Source organism: Muscardinus avellanarius, assembly GCF_963383645.1.
Source record: "Muscardinus avellanarius genome assembly, chromosome: 4".
NCBI classification, from domain to species: domain Eukaryota; kingdom Metazoa; phylum Chordata; class Mammalia; order Rodentia; family Gliridae; genus Muscardinus; species Muscardinus avellanarius.
The window spans coordinates 153,871,428-153,893,446 of NC_137789.1; the positions used below are offsets into that span (position 1 = coordinate 153,871,428).

At 42.2% G+C, this 22,019-nt stretch overlaps 1 protein-coding gene across 1 annotated transcript; it reads left to right on the forward strand.

Annotated features, from left to right (window-relative positions):
• Positions 1 to 9,304: 9,304 nt before the first annotated feature.
• Positions 9,305 to 20,417, forward strand: LOC308261593 (ATPase PAAT-like; the record flags this gene model as incomplete). The annotated part of the gene is made up of 6 exons (XM_080693626.1): positions 9,305 to 9,462; positions 9,977 to 10,180; positions 11,676 to 11,748; positions 14,357 to 14,563; positions 17,035 to 17,486; positions 20,183 to 20,417. The coding sequence occupies 6 exons, from the start codon at positions 9,305 to 9,307 to the stop codon at positions 20,415 to 20,417; spliced, it is 1,329 nt and encodes a 442-aa protein (XP_080549752.1).
• Positions 20,418 to 22,019: the final 1,602 nt, after the last annotated feature.

The window sequence follows — 22,019 nt, forward strand, 5'->3', positions numbered from 1 at the left end:
AGTCAGGATTCTGTGATTTCAAAATACTTTGACTCAGCAGAGGTAACTCAATTAAATGAGGGAATTCTTTTAACTACAGTGGGTTATTCCTTACTACTTTTGCCAAAACCTGGATGAGATCAAGAGCAACAGGAGAGATACTGTGAGAATATAATTAGATCTTTTCTATCAAAGAAATAGCTTGACATGGGTTCCATTTTGCAAAACTTTTGTGTGCTTGTATTTTCCTAAAGATAGCATCTCCTGGAAATTCGGTCAACCTTCCCCCGACATCCCTGTCAGCCAATGGCAAAATGATTGTGAGGCTATGATCCCACCAATAAAGCACAGCACAGAAACCCTCTTCCCCCAACCACATCCCCAGATGAAAATAAAATGCCTAGCAAGTTTCATCTTTATTGTTCTTGCACACCCGACTTTACTGGTAGCAGGATCCTTATTTTCAAAAAGTAAAATTTGCCTTGCAGAGCTGCTTTCAAATACAGGCCTTTTTTTTTTTCTCTTGTTGCAACACCATGAAAATTTACTTCTGACGTCAACAAAAATAGGGACACAAGAACCTTCAAAAATAATCTCCATAAAACAGTCTAGCAAACATTTGTTCAGAATCAACTTTTTCATAACTCTGGAAATCATCTAAGTCTCGCAACATTCCAGGAAACATTTATTCAAAAGAAAGAACCAGCTGGGCGTGGTGGGCACGCTTGTAATCCCCGCGCTTGGGAGGCAGAGACAGGAGGATCGCGCAGGTTCGATGCCAGCCGCGCGCTCTGGCTTAAGAGACCCTGTTTCCAAATAAAAATGTAAAAATAGATCTGGGAGTGTAGCCCAGAGGTAGAAGGGCTTCCAGGAACCCCAGTACCACAAAAAAAAAAAGAACCAAGCTGGGTGTGGTGGTGCACGCGTGCAATGCCAGCATTTGGGAGGCTGAGACAGGAGGATCGCAGTTCATGGACAGCCTCAGCTACTTAGCAAGGCCCTTCACAACTCAGTGAGCCCTTATTTCAAAAATAAAAGACTAAAAAATCAGGCAGGGGGTGTAGCACAGAGGTACGATGCCCCTGGGTGGTTCAATCCCCAATACAGAAAAATAAAATAGGAAATAAAAGCTCCACGTGAACAGCAAGCACTATAGTACCATCCTGCTGCTTACTTGTCAGCTCCATGGTACCTTGCAGATAACAGCCCATATTCCAGTGTGGCAAGCAGAGAATACAGACAAAGGTGCTCTTGTCAAAGCATCATTGAGAACAGTATTTGAGCTGCCTGCTGACTGCCTGCAGACTGCCTGCAGACCTCACTTGCAAAGCTATCTGTGTTTGATCTGACTTGGAGACCACCCAATACAAAAATCCTTCTTCAAGAAAGCTTTGGCAAAAACAACTACAGGCAAATGAAAATTCACTAGAGAGGCATATAGCAGATTGAAGAGGCAGAAGAAAGAATTAATGAACTTGAAGCGAGGCCAATTGAGATGATCCAAACTGAGGAACAGGAAAAACATAAGGAATAAAAATGAACACAGGAGGCTGAGACAGGAGGATCGCGGGTTTGCAGACAGCCTCCGCTACTTAGTAGGCCCTTCGCAACTCAGTAAGACCCTGTTTCAAAATAAAGAATAAAAAATAGGACTGGGGGTGTAACTTGGAGGTAGAATGCCCCTGGGTTCCAACGCCAGTACTGTAAAAAAAAAAAAAAATGAACACAGGACTTTCGATTTCTCCTCCAACATGTAAAGAACTTGAGAATTGTCACTGCCATCCTCACAACAAGAAAGAAGCTGAACAAACAGAAAATCAACAACTCCTCATAGGTCATCATTCTTTTCATAGAGATTTCCAACATGGACAGAATTCACCCCTTCATGTCAAATAAAAGCCTCTACTAACTAAAAGTGGAAGGTGATTCTGATGCTTGTATTTTCTGGTCTCCTCAGGGACCAAAGAAGAGGGACCTGGACTTCTCACAGTTGAAATAGTAGAGGATAATCTTTAGCATAGTACAGTATTGAAAAGGAGAATGTGGTCTTTAGCACAACACAGTATCTTAAGAGAATGGGAAAAAGTCTCCCAGGGCAACTCCCCAGGAGAGATTAAGAGGTGTAGGGTTTTGTTCTAACAGTAAGTTTCCTCCTGACCTCCAGGAAAACATATCAATTTTAGTCACGTATAGATTTATGTGAGAACACAGCAGCTGTGTGACTGGTTCGTTACCAGCAATCCCCAAAGAGTGAGTGTTCCCTTTACTAGCTCACGGGCAGTACCATAATTAAAGTTCTTCACTGGGATATCTGAACGCCTACCACATGGTAAGCACTGAGTAATTACTTGCAGAACTTTTTTTCAGAGACAAAAATTGAGATTGATACAGAAAAGAGGGAGATACACATTCAAGGAAGAACACAGGCTGTCTCAAGAGGGAGAAAGTGAGTTTAGGGTAAAGTCCTTTTTTATAGGAGACTCCATGAGGGGTGGGTAGGAGGGCATGGCAGGAGTGAAAGTCTGGGTCTTCTTTTCTGAACCCTCAGGTCCTCATCATTTCATTGGTGGGTGCTGGGTGATGCCTGGGCTGGGCCAACAGTCAGACTTTTGGGGAGGAATCCTTTGTTCAGCAAGTATCTCAGGAATTTCAGGTAATGACTGCAATATGAGTTATAAGATATTGTGTTGTTGAGGAACCACTTTCACCTCATGGCAGCCAGGAATGGAGGGAGAGGGAGAGGGAGGGAGATAGGGAGGGAGAGAGAGAGAGAGAGAGAGAGAGAGAGAGAGAGAGAGAGAGAGAGAGAGAGAGGAGATAGAGAGGAGAGAGGAGGAGAGAGGAGGAGAGAGGAGGAGAGAGGAGGAGAGAGGAGAGAGAGAGGAGACATACATGAGCATGAGCCAGGGACATAGACAGTCTCCAAGGTTACACCCCTAGTATCCAGGGTCACACTCCTCCAGCCATGACCCACCTCCAACCTTGTCTAACACATGAGCTTCTCTGGAGGACATTTTATACCCAAACCATTACAGGTATACAGTAGCATAGGTTTTTACAAATACACAGAGCCAGGTATTTGCCCTCAAAGTACCCTACAGAAAAGCTCTGTCACCTTAAAGTTTTTCCTTTTGTGGCCCCTGCGATCAGCCTCTCTTCCATATCCTAACTCCTGACAATCATTGATCAATTTTTCATCCTATTGTTTTGGTTTTGTAAATTGTCATAGAAATTGAACTGTGTAATATGTAGCCATTGGGACTTAGCTTCTTTTTAGTTTTTTAGTTTATTGGCATATAACAATTACATATAATAATAGGATGCACTGTAATATATTTGTATGGGACACAATAAAATTTGATTATAATAAATTAAATTACATATTTGTCTTGCACATAATAAAATTCTATTCCCCAGCACCTCCCCTTGGCCTCCCCCTTTCCCCCCCATGAACATTTCCTTTACTATACTGGTCTCTTTTCTATTTTCATAACAGATTTGACTTCTTTCACAAAGGAAAGTTAATTTAAAATAGTTTGTTCATTTTATGATATAGTACTATTCCATTAAGTGACTGTACCAGTTTATTCGCACCTTAAAGGTTATTTGGACTCATTTACAGCTTTTGACAACTATGTAAAATCTGCTTATATGCATTCACATACATGTTTTTTGTATGAGCATAAATGTTCAGTTATTTGGTGAGTACCTAGCAGAGGAACTGCTTGGTTGTGAGTTTATATGAAAATGCTCAGACTGGGCATAGTGGCATGTACCTGTCATCCCCAGCTACTGAGGAGGCGAAGGCAGGAGGACCATCTGAGCTCAGAAATGCAACACTAGTCTGAACTATAGTGAGACATCACCTCAAAAAATTACAAGCAACTGCCAGACTGTTTTACACAGCGGTTGTAGTTGTGGACACCAGCCATCAATAAATTTGAGCTCCTGAGGCTGTCATCAACATTTGATAATGTCAGAGATCTGTTTGCAGGGCTCCCACTTCTCCAGTGACGACTGACTTGACCTGAACATATTTTCATATGCTTTATTGGCCACTTAGATATCTTTTTTGGGGAAGTATCTTTTTAGTTCTTTTGATCATTTTTTCAAATTAGATTATTTTCTTACAGTTCATTTTTAAGAGTTCTTTACCTAATAAAAATATAAGTCATTTCTCAGATCCATAATTTGCAAATATTTCCTTCTAGTCTGTGGCTTTTAATTCCTTCTAGTGTCTTCCATGAAACAAGATTTTTTTTTTTTTGGTGGTACTGGGGTTTCTGGAAGCCCTTCTACCTCCAGGCTACACTCCCAGACCCATTTTTTATATTTTTATTTGGAAACAGGGTCTCTTAAGCCAGCGCGGCTGGCTCTGAACCTGTGCAATCCTCCTGTCTCTGCCTCCCAAGGACGGGGATTACAAGCATGAGCCATCACGCCCGGCATGAAACAAGATTTTTAATGAAGTTTTGACGTATCTATTTTTTCTTTCGTGAATTACAGTTTTGGTGTCCTATCTGTCTTTGTGAAACTCAGCATCGTGCAGGTTTTCCCCTGTGTCCTTCTAGACGTAGGTTTATATTTTTACATGTAGGTCTATAATTCATATTGCTTTAATTTTTGTATGTGAGGGTCTTGTATTTTGTGTTGAGGATATTAGCATGTAGGCATTCAATTTGTTTTAAAAGATTACTTTCTATTGAAATGACCTTAATTTTTTTTTTTTTTTGGTGCTGGGGGTGGAACCCAGGGACCTTCTACCTCTGGGCTATACTCCCAGGCCTATTTTCTATTCTATTTGGAAACAGGGTCTCACTAAGTTGCTGAGAGCCTCACTAAGTAGCTGAGGCTGGCTTCGAACCTGTACGATCCTCCTGTCTCAGCCTCCCAAACGCAGGGATTACAAGCGTGCGCCACCACGCCCGGCGACCTTAAACTTTTTTTAACTAGCTTTTTTGGGGGTAGATCATTTCTGGGCTCCCCATTCTTTTTCACTGATTACAGTCTTAGACTGCACTGATCATAGTAGTTTCCAAAAAAAGTCTTGAAATTGATAGACCTCGACCTTTTTCTTCTTCATAATTACTATGGCTACTCTGACTACTGTCCATAGAAATTTTTTATAAATCAGCTTGTTGGTACCTACAAAAGTATCCTTTGTTGAATTTATGTTTCAAGTTAGGGAGAACTGGCATCTTAACAATATTGAACCTTCCTGTCTGTGACCATGGTCTCTATCTCCATTTGTTAAGATATGCTTTAGTTTCCACTGGATTTAATGTTTTTCAGCATATGGATCCTGCTCAAAATTTATTACATTTATATCCAAGGACTTCTTTTTAAAATTGTTTTGGTTCTTTTGTAAATGATATTTAATTCCAAATGGTCATTGCTGGAGCACTGAATTTTGCTACACTGACTTTGTTGATGAGCTCGGTTTTTCTATGACCTTTTTTGTATTTATCTAGAAATTGTCTACTTAATTATACATAAGCAAACAGAGGCCATTTTCTTTATTTCCAATTGATGTCCTCCCACATATAATCTAGCTATTCATAGCCAACTTGTATGCTTTCTTAGTCCTTCTCCTTGACTTACTATATTCTGTATGGGGCCGCTTGCTATTGACTCTGACAGTTGCCAGAGGATAATCTTGCTTTTTTTTTTATTATCTTAGGGAAAAAGGAATTCATTCATCCAGGTGTGGTGGTGCACACTTGTAATCCCAGTACTTGGGAGGCTGAGACAGGAGGATCACAGTTCGTGGACAGCCTCAGCTACTTAGTGAGGTCCTCTGCAACTTAGTGAGACCCTGTTTCAAAGTCAAGAATAAAAAATAGGACAGGGGGTGTAGCTCAGAGGTAGAATATCCCCTGGGTTTCATTCTCAGTACCACACACACAAAAAAATTAATTCTTTCATAACTAAGTGCAATTTTGTAGATGCCCTTTATTATGGTTATGAATCTACTAGTTTGCTATCATTTTTTATCTTGAATGGATGTTGCATATCATCAACTACTTTCCTTCTTATCAAGAAGACACATGATTTTTCTTATTTTTTCAAAATTATAAGTTACCTTGATTTATATTTAACCAGTTTTGCATTCCAGGGTCATCTTCATATGTTCATGGCGTACTCTCATTTTATATATTGTTGTATTTCATTTGTGAATTCGCTTTCATGTTAATCAGATATGTTAGTCTATGGTACGCTTATAATTCTTTCGTCTGAGCTGGCCGTGGTGGCACACACTTGTAATCCCAGTACTTGGGAGTCTAAGACAGGAGGATCGCAGGTCCGCAGCCAGCCTCAGCAACTCAGGTTCTTCTTCACAACTTAGTAAGATCCTGTTTTAAAATAACAAGTAAAATAAGGCTGGGGGTGTGGCTTGGAGATAGGATGTCCCTGAGTTCAACCCCCCACACACACACACACACCAAAAATAATCATTTTGTCTGATTTTACTATTAGGGTAGTTCTGGATTTAAAAATGTGAGTTAGGAGTATTTCCTCTGATCCTATTTTCTGTATGAGATGATGTAGAATTGGTATTATTTATCTCTTACTTATTTGATAGTATTGTCAGTAAAACCATTTGGGTCGCCGGGCGTGGTGGCGCACGCTTGTAATCCCCGCGCTTGGGAGGCAGAGACAGGAGGATCGCGCAGGTTCGAAGCCAGCTGCGCGCACTGGCTTAAGAGACCCTGTTTCAAAATAAAAAATTTAAAAATAGGTCTGGGAGTGTAGCCCAGAGGTAGCAGGGCTTCCAGGAACCCCAGTACCACCAAAAAAAAAACAAAACCATTTGGGTCTAGTATTGTATATTTTAAATACAACTTTAATTTCTTTCTAGATGTATTATTACTCAAGTTATCTATGTCTTTATAATTCTGGTAGTTTGTATCTTTAAAGGAATTCATCTGTTTCACTTAAGATGTCAGAACTGCTGGGCACAGTGGTATATAACTATAATCCCAGTACTTGGGAGGCTGAAACAGGATTGCAGGTTTACATTCAGCACATGGTAACTTAGCAAGATGTCATTTCAAAATAAAAAATAAAAAGGGCTGGGGGTGTATCTCAGAGGCAGAATGCTCCTGGATTCATTCTCAAGGAACAACAACAAATGATGTCATAGTTATGAGCACAGTTGAGTCACCTATTTTCTTTTCTGATAACCAGTCTTTGGCTTTATTGATTTTTCTTTATTATTTTCTATTTCACTGATTTCCTATCTTTATTAATTCCTCCTTCGTGCTTCTTTTATGTTTAGTTTGCTCTACTTTTATCTTCTTAGATGCTGAATGGTAGAAAGTATAGTGGTTTCTGGCCACATAACTTTCTGATTTATCCAAGGTCTACATGTCCTTCTGATTTAGCCAAGGTTTCATGCCTATGCCTGGTCAGAAAGCCTCTACTCACAACTTTTCTGCCTCTGGGATTCTACAGTTCACTGTGGAAACGTCTTGCCTACACTGCTATTGCTGTTGCCTTTGCTGTTGTGCTGGGGAGCAGGATTTTGACAAGCACTGTAACAGGGCATTTCTAATTGAAAGCCTCTACTGTCAGAAAGCCTCCATGCTAGTATTCAAGAAATTAAGACCATAGTGGGTAATAAAATCACCCGAAGTTTTTAATCTCATGGTCAGGTTGGAAGACATTTATGCTGTTTTTAAAGCATGTCTGAAGACATAAAGAGGATCCCACTCCAAGAAAAATTTAGCAGCAGAGAAAGGGTTGTCCTCATAGGAAACATCATGATTTCCTTCTCCTCTTAGGCTGCTAGGAAACTTCACTTTAAATTAGTTTTATGATGCTTTCACTAATGAAATGGTCATAGTTCACTATATCACAAGTATTGGCTTTGCTACTGTACCACGAAGCATGTTACCAAACATATGTCTATGTACCCAACTAGGAATACAACCCCCTGGTGTACTGGTATTGGAAAACTGCCACAATATTAATTTCCAAACTGTAAAAAGCAGTCAGATCCTGGGTGCTGTGTACTCAGGCAGAGAGAGGCTGCAGCTGTTACACTGCAGATCTCCCTTCTCTCTTTACCTTTTGTTCAAATGACTAACCTATAGTAAGAATATAATGGAAATTAAAGCCATATCCTTAAAATCCCTAGAGACAATAGAAGCCTTTAGCTCTAAAAATATGTAGGGGCAATCAGTGCCTTTGTTTACCTCCTCTCCTTTGTGACCTGGCCTGGGTATTGGAAAAGTAAACTCTGTGCTGCTTCAAAGCACTCATAGTTGATGAGCAACCAATACAGCCCAATACAATAGAGGTGGAAACACGGTAGATTACTGACCCCTGCACTTATTAAGTGCACCATCCAGAGACAAGGAGACGCCACCTGCCTAAGAAATGAGTTACTGGCCCATTGCCTTGGTAACACTAATAAGAACATACAAATACAAATCTATTTAAAGGTGGGGGGTGGAGAGGGGAACAGAGTTCTATTTGGGGGCTCTGCAGCGTGCCCCAGGCATGCTGATTTTCTTCTTTTCTCATTTGATTACCTGCTAATTTTGTAATAAAGACTTATTGAAGCTGCACTAAGCTGTCAATTAGTTTTAATTTCCCTATTCGACAAATTCTATTTGGGTAGAAGATAAAGAGCCCACAACTCCATTACAACCTTAACACCTGGTTCATCCCCAAAGACCTACTGAGCAACAAGGGCTTCAGCCAAGAACACAGACAGACCTGCTCTTACGTTCCACAGAGACACCGACAAATTCCTTAGTCAATGATATCATTCTTCTACCCTAAAAGTACCACTGACTTTAGAGTAAAGTCCAAATTTGTTATCTGACCTATAAAGATCTCCATAATCTGACCATCATCTGCCTCTCTTTTTCATCATATTCTCCCACCTTGCTTCCCTCTCGTGTATTCAGTCCACACTGGACTCCCTTCCATCACTGTATAGATATACTTAGTTGCTTCTTGTCTCAGGGCCTTAACCCTTACCCATTTCTTTGCCGAAAACGTATTCCTCATTGCCATACTCTTATGTCTTTGCAAAATCTGTTGTCAAGATGCACTCCTTACCCATGCTATTATTAAAAACACCAACAGCAATACAGTGCCTGCACTATTTTAAGGTCTTTCCGCCAGCCAGATGAGAGACGCATGCGTATCACGGCTCGTTGGCTCTCTCCCTACAGCGGCGCCTAGTGGTGGGTCTGGGGAGTGAAGCTGGATCAACCGGAAGTCACTGCGCGTTCGCACCTGCACTCGGCATGAACGGAAACCCTGGCCCTGCAATAGAGGTTCCGGGGCGGCCGGGGATGGAGGCGGCGGGATGGAGACCGGCACCGGAGACGCGGGGCTGACCGGCCGCCCGACGCTGGCCTCGTCCTGGGATGCGGCGCCCGGGGCGCTGACCCGCCGCCTCCTCCTCCTCCGGGCCGGCGCCCAGGACGTGGACTGGGAGGAGCTGCTGGCGCCGCCCGCCCCGGGGTGAGCCGGGCGGCGGGGAGCGGGCGCGGCTGGGCGACGGCTGCGGGGAGTCGGGCCGCGGCGGCGAGGTGGCGCCCACCTGGAATCCAGTACTCGGGAGGCTGAGACGGGGGATTGTAGGTTGACAGCTGCCCCAGCTACTTAGTGAGGCCTCTGCAACTTACTGAGACCCTGTTTCAAAATAAAGAATAAAAAATAGGCCTGGGGGTGCTCCTCGGAGGTCGAATGTCCCTGGGTTCCATCCCCAGTACCGTAATAAATAAATAATAAATAAAACTGAAGGCGGGCGTGGTGGCGCCCATCTGTAATCCAGTACTTGGGAGGCTGAGTCAGGAGGGTTGTAGGTTCGAGCACAGCCCTGGGGGCAATGTAGTGAGACCCTGTTGCAATATAAAATAAAATAGGGCCGGGGGTGTAGCTCAGAGGTCGAGTGCCCCTGAATTCAGTCTCCAGTACTATTTAAAAAAAGAAGAAACTGAACACTGTGTAATGCTTTCATCAATCTTCTGCTTAGCCAGGATCTGGTGAGTTTAAAGAGAAACCCGGACACCCGAGGCGACAACGCCTGCTTCCTCTTCCTGAGGTGTGACCCTAAAGGAGGTGAAGCCGTCCTTTCTATCGGCATTGTGAGTTCAGCAAGGAATATGGAGGTATATGCAGGCGAGGAGTACTGTGGAACCAGCAGGGGCCAGAACGTGTGCAGCGCCCTGGAGAGCAGGTTGGTGACTCTCTGGTGAACCTGTTGGTCTGCAGCAGTGTTTGTGTTTTCCTCAGCTCTGGGGATATGTACTGATTCTCTGACGTTGATGCCGGACACTAGGAGAGAGGAGACTGCCATGTACCAGTAGGCAAGGAGAGTAGCCCTTGGAGCCTCTTAAAGACAGTCCAGATCAGCCTAGTTATTTTCCTGAGTGTGGAAATGTAGGGCTGGTTAAGCGGAGGTGGATTGGTAGGTTATGGTAATGGAAGAGTTTTATTAGAATGAAGCCCTGATAAGTGTTTCTTGTCTCTCTCACTCACAAGGATTTGTCTTCCAAAAATTATTCTGTCTGGAACATTGAACATATTTTCTCCCAGGAAGCCCATTACAAATGGCATAGAAATCTTAGACTCTACTACAGCAGCCTATTTGTTAATGCATTGTTAACATTTCCAGGTCTCTTACAGATCTTTGTTTAATATAACCCAAAATATGCCAGGCGTGGTGGTGCATGCTTGTAATCCCAGCATTTGGGAGGCTGAGACAGGAGGATCTCGGTTCTCAGACAGCCTCAGCTACTTAGTGAGGCCCTTTACAATTCATTGAGACCCTATTTCAAAATAAAGAATAAAAAATATGGCTGTGCCGGATGTGGTGGCGCACGCTTGTAATCCCCGCACTTGGGAGTCTGAGACAGGAGGATCGCACAGGTTCGAAGCCAGCTTCAGCTACTTAGTGAGGCTCTCAGCAACTTAGCAAGACCCTGTTTCAAAGTAAAATATAAAATAGTGCTAGGAGTATAGCCCGGAGGTAGAAAGCCTCTGGGTTCCACCCCCAGTACCACACACACACACACACTGTGTGTATATATATATATATATATATATATATATATATATATATATATATATATGGCTGGGGGTGTAGCTCAGAGGTGGAATGCCCCTGGGTTCCATCCCTAGTACTGAAGTGTGTGTGTGTATGTGTGTGTGTGTGTGTGTGTGTGTGTGTAATTTATTTATATTCCACAATATGAAGGAGAGGGGTAAAGCTCAGTGATAGAGTGTTTGCCTAGCATACACAATACCCTGGGTTCAATCCTCAGTACTGTTAAATCACCATCATTATCACCCCACATATGAACTGGTTTAATTCTGTGCATGATGGAAATAACAGCTGTGTTTATTGAGCTCTAGAATGTGCTCTGTGCTCCATGACTGTACCTACGTTCTCTCATCATAGCTAGTAAATGACCAGTAAATCTTTACAAGCAGTAAGTGCGGTCAGGATCCCCAACGCCTTATCCCTCTCTAGAAAACCTGAATCTCAAGACTGAGACATTGTCCTGTAAAGTTTGTTGTGGTGGTGCTGGAGATGGCACCCAGGACTTGCTTTGTGCATGCCAAACCCACTCTCTACCTCTAGCTATAACCCCAACCAAGAAACATTTATTTTTAAGTATGCCTATGAAAAGTGATACTGTATTAAAGTAAAAAAAATATTTTATTTTTAGTGAACATGAAAAGGTTGTTTTGTACAGAAAGTATCTAAAGTTGGAATCTTCCACACATATTTGCAAAATTAAGGTAAGTCATCACTAAATTTTAACTAATGTAAATTTTAACTAAGTTGTTTTTTCTTTATATATTTTATTTCTTTTGGTTTGATAATATAGTTAGTCCAACTTGGTCTTTAGTTTTAGTTCAGAAATACTTGGTAAACAGATAGGCGTGGAGGTGCACGCTTGTAATCCCAGCATTTGTGAGGCTGAGACAGGAGGATCGCGGTTCACAGACAGCCTCAGCTGCTACTTAGTAAGACCCTTTGCAACTCAGTGAGGCCCTGTTTCAGAATAAAGATAAAAAATAGGGCTGGGAGTGTTGCTTGGAGGTAGAAGGCCCCTGGGTTCCATCCCCAGTACTGCAAAAAAAAAAAAAAAAAAAAAAAAAAGAAAGAAAGAAAGATACTTAGTAAACATGTAAAAGGAAACTACTTTTCTAAACTTTCCAGTTGTTTTTACCACTAAATTCTTCTTTTAAAATTTTATCATTAGCCATGAAAAATGCATTGCCAGTACAGTACTACATTACTAATGCAGCTTTGGGAAACTAAGATAAAAAAAAACTTACATTTTTATAAAATATGTGATGCTTTAAAAAAAAAAGCAGTTTTGGGTTCATTTATCAAGAAAGAACAGAATTAGAGAAGTTTTATCCCTTCAGAGGTTAATGGGGTTTGGACTCTTCGGCATGAAAAGTGTTGTTCAGATAAACCTTAGTGATGTCTTCGGAGTCCAGGGAGAGGCTTCTGTGTTGGAAATTCTAAGTGCTGAATATTAATTCAGCTGTGTTACTCCAGACTTGGGCAAGTTATTTTATCTTTATCAGGTTATTTTATTTGTCACAAGGTAGTGCCTACCTCATGGATAAAATTAGAAAATTGAGAAAACAAATTCTTGGATTGTTTTTATCTCAGAAACTCTGTTTATTATCACGACATATGGAAGATTAGGAGATATCACTGTTTTGGTTTGCAGTGGTGAGAATCACACCCAGGGGCGCATGCGTGCTAGACAAGCACTGGACCACTGAGCTAAATCCCCAGGCCGTGATTTAGTTTTAGAATAAAAAATACGTGATTTTCATAGCAGACAAAGAGTAAACTCACAGAACTGATCATTCTAAGAACCTGTTTCAGGGAGGTTACACTAACAGCTTCTGAAGTCTTTTAAGTAAAGCCATTCTTCATCAAACATTTGAGTGCCTGTTGATGTTAGGTACTGTAGTAGGCCTTTTGGAATTACCAACAATTAATTGAAATGCCTGTCCTTGTGTTGCTTATATTCTACTGGGGCAAGGTGGATAATAAACAGATTCCGTAAGTGAAATATGGGGATTACAAAGCAAAAGAGACAATAGGGAGGTTGGGGCATAGGGTATAAAGTTAGTTGGTAGGGCTTTTGAGGATCATCACATCTTTGGCACCACACTCAGTTTTTAGAACATGGGATTATATTGGGTTCTGTCTTTGTGACACATGGGTATACATGTATGAGTGCCATCCATATATGTATGGCTATCTGTTTTTGTGTGTGTGTGGTACTGAGTTTCCTGGAAACCCTTCTACCTCCAGGCTACACTCCCAGGCCTATTTTTTATACTTTTTCTAATTTGGAAACAGGGTCTCTTAAGCCAGCGCGGCTGGCTTCAAACCTGCATGATCCTCCCATCTCCGCCTCCCAATGCAGGGATTACAAGCGTGCGCCACCACGCCCGGCTCTGGCTGTCTATTTTTTGTACCTGTTCTATGGTAGTACATGAGAATAAAAAAGGCTCTTTTTTTAAGGAAATCCCTGCGATATGTATGAAATCTTGTCCTAGAACAATGATATACGAAAGTTAACATAAAAATAAATGTTCCTGATAGAGATTTTTGAGCATTTACTCAGCGGTAGATACTGGGTACTTTGACACGTAAACCTCTCACCAACCATGTGAAGTCATTGTTATTCTCTCTCATTTTATTGTTGACTCCTGTTTAGCATCTGCCCAGGGTTGGGCAGGTTGCCCAGTAACAGGCTCCTAATTTAAAACCTGGTATATCTGATCTAAAGCCATTCATTCCATTTTGTTACTGTGCTGTATTGTATCACACATGAAATGTGTTTTTGGTTCAGAACCAACAGGTTAAACATTGGGGCTCTCAGCTACTGATTGGCATGCTGCGTCCCCTTTTGTATGTGTAAACAGCAAGCTGTATTAGAACATCTGTGTAGTCCCTTACCATTCTTAGTTCCAAAAGTCTAAATTGTATTTAGTATTTTAGTAAATACCTTGCATTAGCTTTCAGATGGCTTATTTTGTATTAAATAATAATTTAGCAGTATGTTGTAAAACTTCTCAGATTGGTATGGTTTATTTTTAATTTCTTAAATTAAGTAAAACTTTTTTACTCATTTTTTACTTTATGTGTAACTTTTTACTTTGAAAAGACTTTTCTTATTTAAATAGTTGATAACCTCATGATAAATTGGATTTTTTTCTATGACTGTTCTAAACAAATATTTAAAAATATTTAAAGTTACTTTTTAGATTCTTGAGTACTTTACTCTTGCTTAGGCAACATAAGAAAGGACCCTCAGTGATGATTGTTTTTAATACTACTGTTTCCTGGACCTCTTTTGTTTTGTAATAGTTGCTGTCCTTTGGTGAAAAGCAGTGTGTTTTCATCAGTAAAGTCATGGTCCACATGAGGCCCGTTTCAGCAGATTCTCCACCGAGAGTTCCTGCTCTAGGATCAAGGATAGACCTTGACAAAGTCCAAACCATCATGGAGTCCATGGGGTCGAAGTTATCTCCGGGGGCTCAGCAGTTGATGAATATGGTCAGGTTTCAGCAGCAGGTCAGTAGAAGTGGATTTCTTTGCACATGCCACCAAAATTTTAAAATGATCTCTTTTTTCAAGGACATGTAGTAACTTACATTTTCTCCTTATAGTTTTATCGTTGATTCAGCTGTTATCTTCTTTTGCTTTTGTAAATGTAGTGTCTCACACATGCATTGTCTTACAAAATATCTTAAACAGATCTTAAAAAACTCATTCATGCTTTCATTCAGCAAGTATCACGTACCTGCAGAGCACTCATTTTCATGCATTTGAGGGTGTATGTAGGTCACAATAGTAGGAATGAGGAGACAGATTAAGAAAGGCTTACTGAAGCCAGGCGTGGTGAAACATGCCTGTCTTCCCAGTATATATAAGGCAGAGACAGGAGGATTGAGGTTTTGAAGCCAGCCTCAGCAACTTAGCAAACCCTGCTTTTCTAAAAAAAAAAAAAAAAAAAAAAAAAAAAAAGGTGCTGGGAGTATAGCTCGAGGTAAATGTCCCTGAGTTCCATCCCCAGCACCATTATAAACAATTGAAAGCCTTACTGAAGTCAGCAGCATTTTGTGTGGGCCTTTGGAGAGAGGTGAAGCTGGAGAGTAATTCCAGAGGGAGGCCATTCCAGAGAAAGGTTGTATGGTAGTATTGCCAGTGCTCGAAGGAATTGGAGATACCAGGAACTGAATAGAAATTCACTTTTCTGGAGGGAGTAAGCAAATTTGAGCTAGATTATAGAGACCTGCTGTTTTATTTTATTTTATTTATTTTTGGGGGGTGGTCTGGGGATGGAACCCATGGGCATTCGACCTCCTAGCTACATCCCTGCCCTTTTTTTTTTTTTTTTTTTTTTTGGTGGTACTGAGGTTCCTGGAAATTCTTCTACCTCCAGGATACACTTCCAGAACTATTTTATTTTATACTTTTTATTTGGGAAGAGGGTCTCTTAAGCCAGTGCAGCTGGCTTCGAACCTGCGCAATCCTCCTGTCTCTGCCTCCCAAACACGGGGATTACAAGCGTGCGCCACCACTCCCGGCTTATTTTTTATTCTTTATTTTGAAACAGGGTCTCACTGAGTTGCAAAGGGTCTTACTGAGTAGCTGAGGCTGTCTGTGAACCGCGATCCTCCTGTCTCAGCCTCCTGAATGCTGGGATTAGAAATGTGTGCCACCAATACCAACTTGAGACCTGCTGTTTTAAAGTTGTGAATGTTTTTGGCCTATATTTTAAGGGATTTTAGCCCACTGTTGTGCATAAGGTGAATCAGGAGTGTGGCTGGAAGAAGGCCTTCTGCTCTGAGTTCTCATCCACATGAATTTGATGGTCTGAGACCGACACGGGAACATGATGCCGGTCGTGATACAGAAGCAGCGGAGACCCAGGGCTGGACTTGGTGTTGGTGCTGCTGGGGGAAAGTAGCTGCTCAGGAAATTGCAGTTTCAAGAATAATGGCACCAGCAGCTTCCCGAGGGAAGAGGCACTGGGGAAAAGTAGTTTATTTGTGGAATATCACATGTAGTTGTGAGCAGGACATCGCCAGGAAGGATGCTAGCGCGTTTGGAAGCACAGAACTACGGCAGGGGAGTGGACCCTCAGCGGCCACAGGGAGGTTTGAAGATTCTCACAGTAGGAATGTTGTGAGGGAGAGTCGGAAACGAAGAAGAAGAGCCTTGAGTAAAATACTGGGAGAGGAAAGGGGAAAAGAGGAGCCATGGCCTGGCTTCATAGCTCAGTTATTTTACTTAAAAGCCCTGACCCAGCCAGGTGTGGTGCTGCACGCCTGTAATCCCAGTATTGGGAGGATGAGACAGGAGGATGTCAGGTTCGAAACCAACCTCAGCAGCTTAGCAAGGCCCTTGGCAACTTAATGAGACCCTTTTTCCAAATAAAAAAATAAACTTGGACTAGGGGTGTAGCTTGGAGGTAGAAGGTCCTTAGGTTCCATCCCCAGCACCACACACACAAAAAGTCCCGATCCTGAGCTCACATCCCATCCCAATTTTGCCACTTGACTACGTATGTTATTTAGGCCAGGTACTTTCACCTTGGTCTCCTCTACTTAATATTTAATAGAAGCAATGTTGAGTATCATATGAAAGAATGCACCGTGCCTCCCTCCCTCCCTCCTCTCTCTCTCTCTCTCTCTCTCTCTCTCTCTGTGTGTGTGTGTGTGTGTGTGCGTGCGCTAGGGACTAATCCTAGGGTACTGAGCATGCTTGTCATCATTTTTAATATATATATATATATTTGGGGGGGGGTCTGGGGATGGAACCCAGAGGCATTCTACCTTCGAGCTACACCCCCTGCCCAATTTTTTATCCTTTATTTTGAAACAGGGTCTCACTAAGTTGCAGAGGGCCTCACTAAGTAGCTGAGGCTGTCTGCGAACCGTGATCCTCCGGTCTCAGCCTCCCAAATGCTGGGATTACAAGCGTGCGCCACCACGCCTGGCCATTTTTAATATTAACATGTGCTTCTTCACCTGGTTTAGAGTTGTGTCCCCATCAGAGAGCAGCTCCAGTCGCTTTTGGGAACGACTGGGCACAAGCATTTGGTCGCACCACAGTCGTCTCCTTCAGGAGCCCTGGACACGTCGTCCTCCACGCCTTTTCCTTTTAGAACTGGACTGACCTCTGCAAATGTGACTGCAAACCTGCAGGCCTCCCCTGGCCAGAGCGCACAGCCACCTGGCGGAGGGAATGCTCCAAACGGGGACAAGTGTAAAACTGTGCCACAAAGCCCTTCCCTTCCTGGAAACGATCTGAAAAACGCAGTGTCGTCTTTCTTACCAAAGGAGCCTAGTGACAGCTCACATCCGCCCAGCTCTGAGATGCTGCCCTTTCTCCAGAGTTTGTGCGGCCAGGTGAACCATCTGCGCCTGGGACACCACGCCAAGTGGCAGGAAAACCTCTCCAAGCCCCGCGAAGGCCTGGGCGGTGTCGCGTAAGTACTTGTTTCAAGCCAAATATGGTTTCAGTTTGGTGTGTAAGAGAATCAGATGAAGGGAAACAGATTTGTCTCAGTGAATACTGCCTGAAAATCTGTGACTAGAGACAATTTTAGCAGCTTTTACTTTTACCAGTAACACACCCATGGGGCCAGCTATTCTGCAGAGTGGGATGGATTTCTTTGGAAGAAGTGCTTATCCCTGGGTGTAGCACAGTCCTCAGGGTGTCTTATGGAAGGGCTGTAAGCATCAGCCAAGGGTTAGCGTAGAAAGTTTTCTCAGAAAGAAAAACCATTAAAATAGATAAAAGCAGGTAAATATAATAGGCTCTCCTCATGAGTTTCTTAAATCATATTTAGTAGCTGAGCACAAAATTATAACACCATCTTATATGGTGCTTAATATATGTAAAAGGCATACCTAAAACAACTATGTTTCAGCAGTCACTTTAATAGTTCAAATTTACCAATATAAAAGATTTAGGGAGTAAGTGAGATAGTTATATCCGTCAGCTTCCCCTTGCTGAGACAGTACCTGTGATAACCAGCCTACAGGAGGAAAGCTTCGGTTTGGCTCACAGTTTCGGGGTTTAAGCCATGCTCACTTGGACTCTGTTTCTGGCCTGTGGTCAAACACCATCACACAGGGAGGATGTGAGCAGAGCTGCTCACCCCATGGCAGCTGAGAAGCGGAGAGGGAGAGGGAAAAGGAGAGGGAGGGGCCAGACACCATATTCCTCCTGGGGCATTCCTGCCGCCCCAGCACCCTCCAGCTGCCCCCACCTCCCCATCGTCCAGTGCCATTGGAACTGTCCTTGGGTTCATTTATTGAGGAAGTGAGAGCGCAGTCTCTGGACCTTGCTGCCCTGGGACCCTGGAGACCAAGCCTTTAGCACCTGGGCCTTGGGGAGACTTCCACACCCAAACCACGATGCTAGCTCAGTGCTGCTGCCCATGGGTAGGGCGTAGTTTTCAATAACTATAATTCAGAGCACACGAAAAGGCAGCTCACACTCACAGGTAGCATTTGATAAGTCTTGAACAATTTTCTTCTATCCTCATGGTGTGTTTTAGTAGAATTATTTTCTAAAGAAAACCACTTTTGGGTCTTCTTCCTCCCTGTCAGAATTGTGTGCATGCTGAAACATCTTTGGTCATGGTAGTCTAGTTTCTCTAATAACTGTGTTAGTATGTTTAGAAAATCTGACTGTAGCATTTATAATCTTGTGAAATCTGTAGGGTATCAGAGCTTACCAGTAGTTTGAGATATTGGTACTGATATCCTCTTAAAGAAATTTTGCCCCCAAAATTCTACTGAAATATCTGTTAAGAATTACAATACATGACATTTTAGATTTCTGGTACATACATTCAGAATCATGAACAAATTGAAATGTCTGTACTTTTCCTCAGCACAACCAATTAAATCCCAATTATGAAAGAGAAAATGCCACAGGCTTGTAATCCCAGCATTCAGCAGGCTGAGACAGGAGGATCACTGTTCACGAATGGCCTTAGCTACTTAGTGAGGCCCTTCACAACTCAGTGAGACCCTGTTTAAAAAAATAAAAAAACTAAAAAATAGGGATGTAGCTCAGAGGTAGAATACCCCTGGGTTCCATCCCCAGTACCGCAAGAAACAGAGAGAGAGAGAGAGAGAGAGAGAGAGAGAGAGAGAGAGAGAGAGAGAGACCTAGGAAATGCCAAAATGGCAAAGATGCAGAGAAAGTAGACCTTGCATATATTGCTAGTAAGAATGTAAAATGTACAACCACTCTGGGAAATAATTTTTTAATTTCTTCAAAAGCTAAACATATCGTGTAAGTCAGCAGTCATACTCCTGAGCATATATCCCAGAAAAATGAAAACCTGTGTTTATATAAAGCTATATATGATTGCTAAGAGCATTTTATTTGTAATACCTCAAAACTGGAAAGACGCAAAATGCCAGCATTAGTTGAATGGTTAAACAAACTGTGTGATGCTTCCATACCACGGATGCTACCCGTCAAAAGAAACAGAGCGATCTGTTGATTCATGCAACAGCTTGGACGGTTCGCAAGTGAATTACGCCAAGTGAGAAAAATCCCAAATGCTCACATACTGTGTGGTTCAGTGTTTGTATAACATTCATGAAGTAAGGAAACATAGGAATGACAAACGATTAGCAGCTGCTAGGATGAAGGATGATCTGGGAGAGGCGGGCGATCACCAAGGTCTGGCAGCGGGGAGGTCTCTCGTGGAGGTGAAGAAAGGTTTGTTTGATTGTGACGGTGGGTGCATGAGTCCACACATGATAGTATAGCCCAGAACTCTAGTAATCTTCCCTTATCTGCAGTTTTACTTTTTATGGTTTTTGTTAAGTGTAGTCAACTGTAGTATGAAAATATTAAACAAAATTTCAGAAATAAGAATTCATGTTTTAAATTATGCACCACTCTGAGTAGCTCGGTGGATCTCTGACCGTCGCTGCTGTTCTGCCCAGCAGGACTTCCTGTCCAGCACACCCACCATGTATACCTGCCCACCCACTGGTCACTTAGCAGCCTCCTCAGTTATCAGAAGTTACCTGATCAAAGCGTGCACTTGTGGAGACAGAGTACAGCAAGGGGGGATGGCTGCTCATTGCAATCCTGCTTCTTTTTGTTATGATATCAAGGAAAATTGACATCGTTTTTAAAATTTATTTTTAGAATGAATGAACAGCCTATTTGCTCCTACTTGGAAAAGGTTCTTTCCAAGAATTTGGAACTGATGGAAAAGAAACTTACGGACTACATTGACCAGCGAATGTATAAACTCCAGGAGCACGTAGATGAGAAGATTGCCTTGGTAATGGACTTGTTGCAGAATCCCAACTCCCCACCTGCTGGGCTGCCTCTAAGACATTATGACTCTGGAGAAAGACTTTCTAATGGAGAAAGATAAGCTCTCAGCATACAGAGTGTACTGCAGATATTTATTACATATTTATTACAAAGCCAAAGCCCAAAAATGTTTATGAAAAGCAAGTATCGAATGCCCTTTGAGAGATTGTTGTCTTCCATAGTGACCTCAGTGCTCACTTTTACTGGCCTTGTTATTGTAAACCCAGTACTGTACACTAAGAGTTAACACGGTACACACTCGGAAGTTATTTTTGGTTGCAATGTTTTTCAGTCTTAGAGAATTTTTTGTATACCTGTGTTGCTTGCATGTTTTAAATGTTTAAGAATGTACAATGGAGTTCATCAGTTTGTATTGTATGTGTTTGAAGTACTGCTTTAATTTATACAAAGACCTTGTTTCATAGTGGTAGGGATGTGAAAAGAATCCTTGGAATACCTGGGGTTTTTATTTTTTAATTCTTTGTTCTTGGAAAACTGGGTGCTTTGATCTGGAACATTGAATTTCGGATCGCCAACTTACCTTTTATATTATTTATTGCAGATTTGAAAAACGTGGATGTTTTGTATGTGTAACATTAGTTCTCCCTGGGGTTGTTAACCTTATATTCTGTCACACTGTATCAGCAGACAGGAGAGTGAAAAACCGAACAGACCCGTTCCTTGTTGGAATTACTGCTTTGGACTCAGCGTCTGACGTAAAGTGGGAGGCGCTGTCTTGTTTCACCTCAGTAACTCCAGAGTATGAAAGGGGCCTCCTCTTCTGAGCTCCTCTTTCCACGCCTTCCTGGCACCTGTAAATGTGAAATGCCGAGGCTCTGCTTTGAGGGGCCGAGGCGTGTGACTCCCGGAGACTGCGCTCTCCTTGATGGACTTGATTCGCAGTAACCATTAGATAGGTATTCAGGGTGATGTATTGGCATCGAAAATTATGCATCCACTTTGGAAGCTACTTGCCTGAAATAAATAGAAGTATTCTATTTTCTTCTAATATTTGTCTAAGATGTTATTATAAAAAAAGGATGCTTTACAGTTCTTTGAATATGTTCTTAATCTAGTCCTTTAACATGATAACTAATTTACATAATCTCTGTTCACATAGGAGCAGAGGTTTCCTTCCTTGGACGGGTGTCTGTTCCCGGGATTATCGTTACACTGAGCAAGGAGCCACGGGGAAAACAAGGCCGTGCCGCCATGCCTGCAGCTGCTCTCCTCGGCTCTCTGCCTCAGCTGCCGTGTGACAAATCCATCATCCAGATTCACTCAAAATCATACGACCTGACTTGAACACCAGGCATCCTCTTTAACTGATTTGTAGCCCTTTTAACTATGAAGTGTGAACATCTGCAGTACCAAGGATCCTGTGCTAAGTCCTAGTTAATGACTCCGTGTTACTTATACAACTGAAATATAGTTTGCCCAGTCTTCTGTAATTTACCTTTTAAATGTAAGGGTGTGTATGCCCTCTCTACATTTCTTTTTCTTTTGTTTTTACAACTGAAATTTTTTTTTTCCCTTTTGCAGTACTGGGGATTAAACCCAGTGGTATTCTACCTCCGAGCTACACCTCCTAGCCCTGTTTCTCATTCTTTATTTTGAAACAGGGTGTCACTAAGTTGTGGGGGGCCTCACTAAGTAGCTGAGG